This window comes from Leptopilina heterotoma, unplaced genomic scaffold (genome assembly GCF_015476425.1).
Source record: "Leptopilina heterotoma isolate Lh14 unplaced genomic scaffold, ASM1547642v1 Lhet_115, whole genome shotgun sequence".
NCBI classification, from domain to species: Eukaryota; Metazoa; Arthropoda; class Insecta; order Hymenoptera; family Figitidae; genus Leptopilina; species Leptopilina heterotoma.
The window spans coordinates 1,496,161-1,509,612 of record NW_025110834.1 but is presented as its reverse complement, the minus strand read 5'-3'; the positions used below and the strand labels follow the sequence as shown (position 1 = coordinate 1,509,612).

At 27.4% G+C, this 13,452-nt stretch overlaps 1 protein-coding gene across 3 annotated transcripts in view; it reads left to right on the top strand.

Moving 5' to 3' along the window:
• Window positions 1-13,452, top strand: part of LOC122509333 (elongation of very long chain fatty acids protein AAEL008004) — a 97,001-nt gene that overhangs the window by 69,796 nt on the left and 13,753 nt on the right. For all 3 annotated transcript variants that reach the window (XM_043623313.1, XM_043623331.1, XM_043623322.1), the window contains one exon: window positions 10,644-10,990. In XM_043623313.1, the coding sequence (XP_043479248.1) occupies window positions 10,644-10,990 (347 nt within the window). The remainder of the gene's footprint in view (window positions 1-10,643; window positions 10,991-13,452) is intronic.

Here is a 13,452-nt window from a genome sequence, read left to right as displayed (position 1 = left end):
AATTATTTTTTTTTAAAGAAGATCATAATTTTGTTAACAAATTGTAATAAGAAATAGAAATTTTATAAAAAATTTTCTACTGTATCAAAAAGAAACTTATAATTTTGTAAACAAAATTGTGATTGAGAAACAGAAAATATGCAAAATATAGTTTCGATTTCTTAATCTTAATTTTTTAAGAATTTTCTAACTTTTATCAAAATTATGGATTTTTACAAATTTTAGTAAAATAAATATTTTTTTAACTTTATATTTTCTAAAAAAAATGTTTTGTATTTTTGAAACAGTCTCCATTTGAATTAGTCGATTTTGTACGTTTTTTGAATGAAAATGCTCGGATGTTTATTATAATATCTTGCAACCAAATAAGATTTTTTTAACTTTTTTTGGTCTTAAATTAAAGATGAGACTTTAATGATGACATTTATAATAATTTTAAATTTTTTCTCCAATTTTAAAATAATATAAAATTGTTTAAAAAATAACAAAAAAAAATTTTTTTTCAAAAAGTAATAAATTTATTAAAATTTTAATTACATATCACTTTATATATAATTTTATAAGCTGTCGAATTGTTTTTTTTACTGCATACAATTTTTTTAAGGATTTAATTAATTGATTATATACTTATTAAGGAGAGTGTAAACCTATATTTTCAACTATATGAAGAAAATATTTTAAATATATTTCATAAAATTATTTTTATAGTAATTTTTTGAGAGGAATTCAATGATCATCAAAAAATTGGTTAGAAAATATTCGGACCTTTTTGGAATTTTTATTTTTTCTAAAAATTGATAGATTTTGAAATCCATACGTAATCTTGTAGAAAATATTTGTATCTATAAAAAAATTGCTGAATGAAAAAATTTATATTTACTAAAGTTTTAGCATTTTTTCAAAAAAAAAAAAAAAAAAGTTTTCATGTTAAGAATTTAAAAGAATATGATTATTATTAAATTTTATTCTACGAAAACTCATTTGCCTTTTTTTCTAACTAATTTCAGAACATAAACTTTTTCAAAAAATTATTAAAAATTTATTCGATAAAACATTTTTTTTAAAAAGTTTATGTTCTGAAATTAGTTAGAAAAAAAAACAAATGAGTTTTCATATAAGAAAATTTAATAATAATCATATTTTTTTAAATTTTTAACCTGAAAACTATTTTTTTTTTAAATGCTATAACTTTTGTAAATATTAATTTTTTCATTCAGCAATTTTTTTATGGATACAAAAACATATTTTCTAGAATATTACGTATGGATTTCAAAATATATTAATTTTTAGAAAAAATAAAAATTCAAATAGGTCAAAATATTTTCTGACCAATTTCTTTTCATGACCATTGAATTCCTCTCAAAAAATTACTAAAAAAATAATTTTATTAAATATAAAAAATATTTTCATCATATAGTTGAAAATATAGGTTTACCCTCCCCTTAAAAAATGTCAGGGGCCATTCAAATATTACGTAAGCATATTTTTTAGGTTTTTAGACCCCCCCTCCCCCATCGTAAGATTTTTTATATGCATTAGCGCCATTTTTTCTATTGAAACTAAGCAATAGCTGAACCCCCTCCCCCTTAAATGCTTACGTAATACTTGAATGGTCCCGTAAGAAATTTTTTTTTCAAATTTGTCAAGTGCTAAAATCTTTATGTAATTTATTAAAATTTAAATTATTTAATTATTATTTTTGTGAAAAATTCTGGGAAAATTCAAATAATTAGGGGAGTGTTGTTAGAGTTGGGCATAGTTTTGACTTTTCTTCATAACTTCCCCTGTAGAACGAATTTCGCAATTTCGTGCATATTGTTGGAAAGATCAACTCAAATGCAATGTTTTTGCTGAACATTGTAAAAAAATTTGACCAAAAGATTCAGAGTTATAAGCAATTCAAAAAAAAAAAAAATGTTGTCAGAGTTGATCATGGTCGCCAGAGTTGGGCCACTGTAGAAAATCAATAAAATATTTAGGTAAATGATTAAAAATGACCTTCAAATGATAGAATGACACTTGATGGGAATGAGGAAAGGAACCATGAAATTAGAATAAAATCCCATATTTTTTTTTCTTTCCAATAGAAATGAAGTTTTTATTATTATTAATATATCACTTAATATAGAACTTTATAAGCTTTCGAATTATATTTTTTTTATTGCATATAATTTTTGTAAGGATTTAATAATTTATTACATACTTATTAATGAATAGAAAATAAAAACAAATGAATTTAATGTTATTTTTCTAGTCAGTAGACTTTTGGATGGTTTTTAGATGGTTGGAATCTGTTAAAATTTTCTAATCTTATGTACTTTATTTAATTTAATAAATACAGAAAACTTGAAGAATATAAGTCTCTTTAGCTAAGATACGCTTCATCTATAAAACAGTAGAAATAGTTTCTTTATTAAATAATTTTGTTATGCATTCAAATTTTTTATTTAATCATTAACTCCAAAAGAACCCGATATGATTCATTCTGAAATTTTCCGACTAAAACAAAAAATGAGTGCAAGTGGTATCATTTTGAACCCATGTTTCTTTTTGTAAATCAGGATCAGTTGGAACTAATAGAACAATATTGGTGTTTAGCAATAGAATTTGTGGAATTTGAACCTAATATGATTTTAACATCAATGTATTACTGGTGCGATAAAACATCTTAACCTCAATTTTAAGTATAAAATCATTACCACTCAATGACAGAAGCACTATTATAATATTATGGTAGAACCTCATAATTATTTATTTCAGCGCAGAAGAAATAAATTGCTTTCTTTCGTGGCAGAAGAAAAGTTTTCCATTGCATTAATAAAAAAAAGAAACTAGTTTTTCTTGTGAAAATATAGAATATTTTTGCAATTAAAGAATCAAAATTCTATTTCAACAAATAAATAAATGAATTGTTTTCCTTTAAATGACGATGAACAAATGGATGGATGGGATTTAATGAAATCCAAAGGTCTCGGTTTCGAAGGTCATGACCATCATAATACCTCCGATTGGTCTGGAGATCGTGCATTCACGGCAATGGCAACGGCAATACAGATGGTAAACGAACGGTACTTGTCATGGAGAAAGTTAAGCGGCGGGAGAGAATGAGAGAGAAAAAGGCCGCTTCTTTCTTGGTGAGATTTTGCATCTCCTTTTGATCTCATTCAACAGGGGCCTCTCTTCTTCCTCATTTCTCTCGAGATACAAGGCATGTTAGTGACCCAGAGGGTGTTTCATCTCACCAGTATAGCTTTACAAGCAGTCAAGGAGACTAGCAATGAACCAATAGCGCTCTGCGTTAGTGGGTAAGTGGGCCATCCACCACACTACCTGATGAATAAGTAATGGGTCCTATTACAGAATCCGCTACGCTCATTTACCCAAGCGACTTTGTGTCCCATCATATGGAATTTTCACCTTACCTTCCTTCGGGTCCGTTATTTTTTCATTTGATTTTTACTTTCGCTCGTCGAACTAGAAATCTCAAGGTACATGTCACACGATGACTATTGCACTATGTGTTTATACCATAGTATCAATCAGCTTTCGATAACTTGATACAAAGTTGATATTGGTCCAGTGTGACGTGGCTAATTCGTTAAAGGCTTTCGAATTGGAAGTGAAATCGAGTGCCAGTTTTAAGACTATTTTTGGGTTACGTTTACTTTCTTGCATATATGTGTGATTAAAATTACAGGTATGATCATGAATAAATAGCATGTGCAAGTGTAACTCTTCTCAGTGTCAAGGCACACATATGACATTTTAGTATTAGTAGATGCTGATGCATAAATTAATGTATAACACTTGTTTTTCTATTAGAAACTTTTTTTGATAATTTTTCTCTATTGTCTGTATTGTATTAAAACAGCTTGAAAATAGTAGCTCCGATAACTCCAGGCTACTGTAAAAAAAAATTTTTGCGTTTGTTACGAATTTTTGAAGATAAAAAATACATGGTTTTTCTCATGATTTTGACAAGTACCAACTTTCTAGGCTTGCATTTCAAGTACATTGTTTTGTTAATTTTTAGGGTTCTGTACACGGTAGATGTAGCGACAGAACCCCACTGGTAAGACTTGCATCCTTAGCCAATTTTGCGTCCCCCCCCAAAAAGCCAAACTATTTGACCTAGAGAGCTTAAATTTGGTACAGATATGTATTTTCACAAGTAGATTACAGGAAAAATATAGAGAATGTGATTGGAGATGATATAGCCTTGTCAAGAAATTTGTACGATTTTTTGCCAAAAATGCATAAATAGTGACCAATCCCCACTTAACTTCTAAATTATTTACGATGGAGAGCTACAATTTGTCATACTGATGTATTTTAACGCAACTATTACAAAAAAATATAGACAACTTGATATGCAATAATGACCATATACCATTGCCAAGGAATAACTAACAAAATTAAAAAAAAATGTTTTTTCCCTTACTTATAAATTATTTACCTAATTAGCTAAAAATTGGTATACTACTGTATTTTTGCAAGTTGATCACAAAGAATGTATTTAAGGGGTTACATACCTTTTTCACAGCAAAAAAAGAATGATTTTCATAATTATTTTTAGATTTTTTATTAAAACTTTTTTAAAATAATGTACATTGCATCAGATAGTACATGGTTTTATCAACTTTTAGCAACTTTAAAACTAAAAAAATATTAACATTTGTGCAAACTGTACCTGGTGTATTCCACGTCAGTTCAACACAAAAAATTTTATTAGGTTTTGGGATTCGGTTGAAATTGGGTAGATTATATCCTCTGGTGGTAATAAATAAAATCCCCAAGCGATTTTAAAAAATTTCATAAATTGGCGGACATATTGGATTTTTAATTTTTTTGTACTTTTTTTGAAAAATATATATCTCTGCTTGTTCTTAACGGATTTTAGTTTATGACCTCTTAAATTGTTCGTATTGAAATATACTTTTATTTAAAAAATTAAAATAAAAAAAATTATTTAAATTTTTTGTTTAAAAAATTAATTTAATTTTTTGAAAAGCCATAGAAAAAATATGCTACCTTCAATTTTGATCATTTTTTTACAATTTGCAGCCATAAATGTGTTGAACTTGTCCTAAAATTTTCATCGTGGAACAGCCAGTAGTTTTTGAGAAAAAAAATAAAACGTAAATCCTCGCATAGCCCTGTAGCGCTCAGTTTTAATGCCGCACGATTGTAAATGGAATTTTAATGAAAGTACGAGTTTTTATTAACCCTAGAACTAAAATATGATTTTTTTATAGACTAACGAAAAACTGGGGTGGTTTGGTACCCCAGATTTGAAACAATTGTAAAAGGTTACCTTTTTTGTAATTTTTTTAATTTGTCAACAATGTGGCTAATTTGAAAAAATTAAACGGATTTTAAAAGGTAAATAGAGACAATTTTATTTTGATTAAGGCAACTTGAAAATTTAAATATTATTTACAATATATACAAATGTTAAATGATTTTAAAATAGAATAAAAATCATTTATTACAAAGGAGGTTTCTATTTTTTACGGCGGAGTTTCCGAGGTCTTACAGTTTTTCTTTATTTACCTTTTAAAATCCGTTTAATTTTTTCAAATTAGCCACATTGTTGACAAATTAAAAAAATTACAAAAAGGTAACCTTTTACAATTGTTTCAAATCTGGGGTACCAATCCACCCCAGTTTTTCGTTAGTCTATAAAAAAATCATATTTTAGTTCTAGGGTTAATAAAAACTCGTACTTTCATTAAAATTCCATTTACAATCGTGCGGCATTAAAACTGAGCGCTACAGCGCTATGCGAGGATTTACGTTTTATTTTTTTTCTCAAAAACTACTGGCTGTCCCACGATGAAAATTTCAGGACAAGTTCAACACATTTATGGCTACAAATGGTAAAAAAATGATCAAAATTGAAGGTAGCATTTTTTTTCTATGTCTTTTCAAAAAATTAAATTAATTTTTTAAACAAAAAATTTAAATAATTTTTTTAATTTTAATTTCTTAAATAAAAGCATATTTCAATACGAACAATTTAAGAGGTCATAAACTAAAATCCGTTAAGAAGAAGCAGAGATATATATTTTTCAAAAAAAGTACAAAAAATTAAAAATCCAATATGTCCGCCAATTTATTAAATTTTTTAAAATCGCTTGGGGATTTTATTTATTACCACCAGAGGATATAATCTACCCAATTTCAACCGAATCCCAAAACCTAATAAAATTTTTTGTGTTGAACTGACGTGGAATACACCACCTGTTGCCCCAATAACCCCGCAAGCCGTTTTTAAAAAAATTTTGTTGGGCAACAGCTACTGTTTGCACAAATATTAATATTTTTTAAGTTTCAAAGTTGCTAAAAGTTCATAAAACCATGTACTATCTGATGCAATGTTTATTATTTTAATAAAGTTTTAATGAAAAGTCTAAAAATAATTATAAAAATTACTTTTTTGCGGTCATAATGGTATACTTACTTTGATTGTTTAAATAAATAAGTTATTGCAATAAAATAGTAAAAAACATTATTTGGAAGGGATTGCATTATTATAATTGTTATTATAATAATGGAAAATTATGTCTCGATTTTACTGATTTTTAAATTTCTTTCTTTAAATCTTTATGGCATTACATGATTTATTTATCGTGACATTGCATATTTATGTTTTCTGGGTCTCTGGTTCTCAATCTGATAGATTTTCAAAATTCAAATTGGCGCGGATCCAATAAGGCAGAAATATTTATAAAATTCATCTGATTCACTTGAAAATCATTACTTGGGGGTTTTCAAGATCGATGATTACAAATCTGAATTTAGTATTTAAAAATTCAAAATGGTGGTTTGTATTGATTTTTCCTTGACATTTTTATTCAAAACTGATATAATATCGTTATAATTGCATACTAGCATGTACAATCGTTGACTGTCCAACTACTGTATATTCCAAAATTTTTGACATACAGTAGTCGTCCAAGTTCAAAAAATTAAAAAAAATTTTTTACTTTCAAATGTTTAGACTTGTTTATGAAGATACTAAGAATGTTTAGCAACTTTACAAATTGTCATCATTAATTTATTTGCATTAAAATAAAAGTAATAAATATTTGAAATTGAAAAAAGTGTTTCCTTAAGGTTCTTAAAAATTTATTTTTGAGTATTTTGTAAGAAAAAATTTGCTAGATTTTGTCATAATCAGTGGACTAAAGACTTTTTCGAACAGTAAATTGCAGATTCAGACCACTGTACTATATCCCTATTTGGGTGTCCCTAAGATACATGGCAAATTTATTTTTTCGAATTTTGTTTACGCCGCGCCAATATAATATGAGAAAAAAAAATTTCCGAAAATCCGAAGCCGATTGGTTAATATTAACACGTGCCGGTAATCTATCGTAATTTCCCATTGAAAATACATGGGAAAAATGTACTTTTAAAAAAAATAATTTTTTACATTTTTAAGCAAAAAATTCTCCAGGTAACAAATCTCTTCATTTTTAGCTGTACTACAAGATAGCACTTTTACAAAAATTTAATTTTCAAAATGGCGGATATTTTGAAATATTAATCTCTGATATTAGATTCTTGATAAACGCAATTTTGAAAATTTTCAAATTTAAATTTTTGTAAAAGTGCTTGACTTGTAGTACAGCTAAAAATGAAGAGATTTTTGACTTGGATAATTTTTTGTGGTCAATTACCAAATTTTTAAAATTTCATTTTAAGGGGTTACACCACTTTGACCCTACATAATTCTTCAGGTATCCCTGGAAACTTTTATTTTTTTTAAATTACTAATTTTATAATAAATTAACCGATTTTTTATTTTAAAAAAACATCTTTTTGACTTTCAAGTATGTAAAATTGTATAAATAAAAAAAATAAATAAAAAAATCCTCCCAGGGTTACCTCAAGAAACATCTCTTTTAGCAATAAATACATTTTGATTTTTAAAACTTTTCTAATTTTCTTCTTTGTTCGTGGGGACTAAGGATTCAAAAGGTTACACAGCCACACAAAAAAAAAGTTCTGATCTGGGGATCTCACTATGTAGACTTTATGGTTTTTGGGTCGCTGAATCCGAATCCGAGGTCCATTTAACCCCATCAGATCAGGATTTTGACATAACCTCAAAAAACCAATATGGCGGACACATTTTTGAAAAGTTTATCGGATTCGCTTGAAATTCGTTACTCGGGGGTTTTTGGGGTCGCTGATTACGAATTTAAAGTCTGATTTCAAAAATTTTAAATGGCGGATCCACTATGGCGGACACGTTTTTGAAAAATTCATCGGATTCGATTGAAATTCGTTACCCTGGGGTTTTTGGAGTCGCTGATTAAGAATCTGATGTCGGTTTTTCAAAATTCAAAATGGCGGATCCAATATGGCTGACACAGACATATTGGATCCGCCATTTTGAATTTTTGAAATCTGACTTCAAATTCGTAATCAGCGATCCTAAAAACCCCAGAGTAACGAATTTCAAGCGAATCTGATGAATTTTTCAAAAACGTGTCCGCCATAGTGGATCCGCCATTTTAAATTTTTGGAATCAGACTTCAAATTCGTAATCAGCGACCCCAAAAACCCCCGAGTAACGAATTTCAAGCGAATCCAATGAACTTTTCAAAAATGTGTCCGCCATATTGGTTTTTTGAGGTTATGTCAAAATCCTGATCTGATGAGGTTAAATGGACCTCGGATTCGGATTCAGCGACCCAAAAAACATAAAGTCTACATAGTGAGACCCCCAGATCAGAACTTTTTTTTTTGTGTGGCTGTGTTATTACAGTCAAGTTAATTTCAACTTTTAGGAAATACCTGGTGTTGTGAGGGATGGAAATTTGTTGATTATACTATTTACAGTGGTTTAATATAAATTTTAATAATAGGGGTGCAATTATCCATTTTAATAAGATTAGAAAATTTTTGTTTATATTTAATGAATATGTATGTTTCAGACAAATTTAATCTATTTTTAAAAAGCTTGTCAGCTATATTGGAACCGCCATTTTGAATTTTGAAAATCTGACAACAGATTCATAGTCAGAGACCCAAAAAATCCCCGAATAACGAGTGTCAGGCAAATTGAATTTATTTTTAAAAAAGTTGTCGCCATATTGGATCCGCCATTTTGAATTTTGTTAAATTGTCATTGAATTCGTAATCAGCGATCCAAAAAACCCCTAGATATCAAGTTTCATGAAAAATTAATATTTTGTAAAAGATATCTTGTCACTTTTTATTTAAGGGTTGTTTTTAGCCCTAGAAGCCACAAACTATACAGTTTAACTTTTATTTTTGAATTATTGACTCATTTTTTTCATTTTCCTTATTTAACCCTTTAAGGACGGGACGGACACATTTTTGAAACAACTTTTGACGGTTATTTTCTCGTCGACCAGGGGTTTAATAAAATCCAGAGTAACTATTCCTTACGTCTTAGACATCGCTCTTTCAGAATCTGCTCTTAAAATTTTAGAAAAATCGTAAACCAAAAAGTTACGGACATTTTTTTGGGAAAAAATGTTGTTTTTTGAAAAAAAATTTTCCAAAATGAATTTTTTTCAAAGGCATTGAGTTCGAAGAAGTTCATAAAACCTTGAAATATCGCGTCAAAAATGTTCAAGCTTTTAGATGGTCAAGTTTATTTGCTTAAAATTCAAGATGGCGGATAAAAAATGACGACCAAAAGTCAATTTTCTTTTAATACAACAACCTCGTCTACGAAATTTGTAAAAAATGCTCAAATTCAGTTGAAACTATTTACTCGGAGGTTTCCGAGGTTGCTGATTATGAATTTGAACTTATCTTTCAAAAATTCAAAATGTCGGATCTAATATGGCGCAATATTTTTTTTAAAATTCATCGGATTCGATTAATACTTACTCGGGGGTTGTTGGGGTCGCTGATTACGAATCTGAAATTAGTTTTTCAAAATTTAAAATGTCGGTCCAAATATGGCGGACGTATTTTCGAAAAATTGATTGGATTCTAAAAATTTGAACCGAAATTATTCACTAAAAAGTTTAAGTGTTCGGGGCTACCCCATTCTCCCCTAGGTAATTCTTTGTATGATAATCTAATCGGATATAACACTTAATACAAGCGATTAAATTATATTTTAAAAGCAAAATTTGTAAGCTTATTATTCTGTTTCAATGACATTAATAATGTAATATGTGATAAAACAAAGCGTTAACCTAAAAATAATCAGAAAATAGATTGTACTTTAAATAATTTTAGAAATTTCTCTTCTTTTGGAAAATTAGAAAGTTATCCTATTTTAAGATTAATTTCTTTAGTTAAACAACAAATCCGCCTTTCAATTTGTAATCACTATATGTGTGCTTAGTTTCCTATGATTTTCACTTATATTTACTAACTAATATTAATGCTATTCCTAATTCAATTTTAATTTATACTGAAGTTTATCTCTTTTTATGCAGCAATTAGAGTTCAATCACCGCTCTATGGTAGGATTACTTTGTTGATTAATTTTTATCTTTAGTAAGATGATTTTCTTCTGTTATTTTTTCTTAACATTAAATCCAGTTCATTATTATTTTCTTGAGGAGACTTTAAGAGAACTACAAAAATTCATTAAAATGTTGATTTTCCCGAAATGTTTAAAGGAAACAATTTTTCTGTTTCAGTAAAAATGGCGTCGGCAGCTGCTGAACTGGTAGCTGAAAGAGAATCTGTGCCACGACATGAAATAATTAAGGACACAAACAGATCATTCGTAGGGGCAGAAGGCCTTGTTCGAATGGCTTTAGAGCAATATACTGAAATTTTAACAACTGCTTCTGATCCAAGAGTAAGCAATTGGCCCCTAATGGATTCCCCATTTCCAACTTTTGCTATTGTGCTTTTGTATTTGTATTGTGTGGCGATCCTTGGTCCACGAATTATGGTGAACAGAAAACCCTTTCGCCTCAGGAACGTACTTGTTGCTTACAACGCTTTTCAAGTAGTCTTTTCACTTGGAATGATGTACGAGGTAATTATAAATTTCACAATGTCAATCAATTTACTGTTATAACATAATTTTTATTTGCATTTTTAGAATAATTAATTAATTATCTAAATTCTATTCCTAAGATACAGACTAGCAGTCAAGTAAGCTTGTAGTCAATTTGACATGCCAATTTAATATGTTAATTTGTCCTTCAGACAACTGAATATTATTATAATGGTAGTGAATTACTTCTTTAAATTGTTATTTAATTAATAATTCCTGATAGAAGGTATCTTTACTCAAACAAAGGAAAAATCAAAGATAAAAAGTGACAATTCGTAAAAATGTCGATTCGCAATAATAACATTTCGTAATAATGACAATTTGGAACAATAACTATTCGTAAAAATGGCAATTCGTAAAAATGACAATTCGTAAAAATGACAATTCGCAAAAATGACTTATAAAAAGTGACAATTCGTAAAAATGTCGATTCGCAATAATAACATTTCGTAATAATGACAATTTGGAACAATAACTATTCGTAAAAATGTCAATTCGTAAAAATGGCAATTCGCAAAAATGACTTATAAAAAGTGACAATTCGTAAAAATGTCGATTCGCAATAATAACATTTCGTAATAATGACAATTCGGAACAATAACTATTCGTAAAAATGGCAATTCGTAAAAATGGCAATTCGCAAAAATGACAATTTGTAAAAATGTCGATTCGCAAAAATGACATTTCGTAAAAATGACAATTCGAAAAAATGACATTTCAAAACAATAACGATTCGTAAAAATGACAATTCGTAAAAATGATATTTCGCAAAAATGACAACTCGTAAAAATGGCGATTCGCAAAAGTGACATTTCGTTAAAATAACAGTTCGGATAAACGCAATTCGGTAAAATGACAGTTCGGTCAAATGACATTCGGGGAATAATCATGCGCCTCAAAAAATTAATAGTAATAATTAATATTGACCTTCCAATTTGCAATTCTATTTTGATAAATAGTATGAACCACGCAGACATATAATCAAATTGAAAAATATTGACCACTTAAAATTCTGATAGATCAAAAGAAAAACAGAAATAATGTCATTGAAAAAATTTGTTTCGTAAAATAAGTCAATTTGTTTTTAAAATACATAATTCAGGGCTCGAACTAGGTCCATAAATCCCGTAAAGGTCCGTCAATTTACTTCAAGTCCATAAAAGTCAGTTTTTTTGAAAAAAGGTCCGTAAAGTCCGTAATTTGATTGGAAAAGGACGAGAATTTTGTAAATTGTACGATATAATATTTGGGGAATTTTATAGAAATTACAAATGTTTGCAGAAATTCAATTATTTTCAAAAGTAATAAAATTCTTCTCAAAAATTCAATTATATTCAAATTTTTTTTAAATTCTCGTCAAAATTTCACATTATCTTTATAAATAATAAAATTTTTCTCCAAAATTCTATAATTTTCAAAAATTTTATTAAAATTCTTGGCAAAATTTCAATTATTTTCAAAAATGTTACTGATTTTAATGTTTTCCAATATCTACTATTCTAATAAAATTTTCCCAAAAGAATCTAATTTTTTTATTTTCATAAATAATAAAATTTTTACTGGGATTTAATTGAGGGGCTGGATGTTATAAGGGAATAAGCGCCATTTACTTAACATTGCGCGTATCTCCTTATAGCATCCAGCCCCTTAATTATTTTCGTAAATAATAAAATTCTTTTTAGGAATTCAATTATTTTCATAAATAATAAAACTTATCAAGGAATTTCAATTATTTTTAATACTATAATTTTAATCGAATTCTTCGAAAAATGTAATTATCCTTAAAAATTTTATTAAAATTCATCATCAATTTAAAAATTTGTTGGTGAATTAAATTAAATTAAATTTTAAGAAACATTCAATAATTCAATAAATTATTTATTTTTGTATTTGATTAAATTAATTCTAATAAAAATTGATTAAAAAATGAATTTCAGTTTAAATTTTAGATAATTATTTGAATTTTTTAAAGCAATATAGCATGAATTTTTATAAATAAGTAATTGAATTTTGAAATTAATTTTTTTTAAGAAGGTTAATTGCATTTTATAAATATTATTTAAAGTTTTTATTTTCTAATATATATATATATATATATTTAATTGAAGAATAAACGAATAATTGAAATTCGTAAAATTGAAACATTTGGTATAGAACTTTTTATTTGGAACTTTTGACCTACAATCATTTTTGAATACTGTCTTTGGTTCGAGCCCTGATAATTTTTTTAAAAATGTTCATTTTATATTCATAATTTATCACGTTGGTGACGTTTACAATGATTTAGAAGAAAAAATAGTTTTCTATTCAAATTTTTATCTTAATAAAACTTTTACAATATTTCTTGAATAAATAGTTAAAAAAGAAAATTTTGTAAACGTAAAATATTGTTTTCTGAGTGAAAAACAGTTTTTTTCATCAAATCGTTGATGACAAACGTT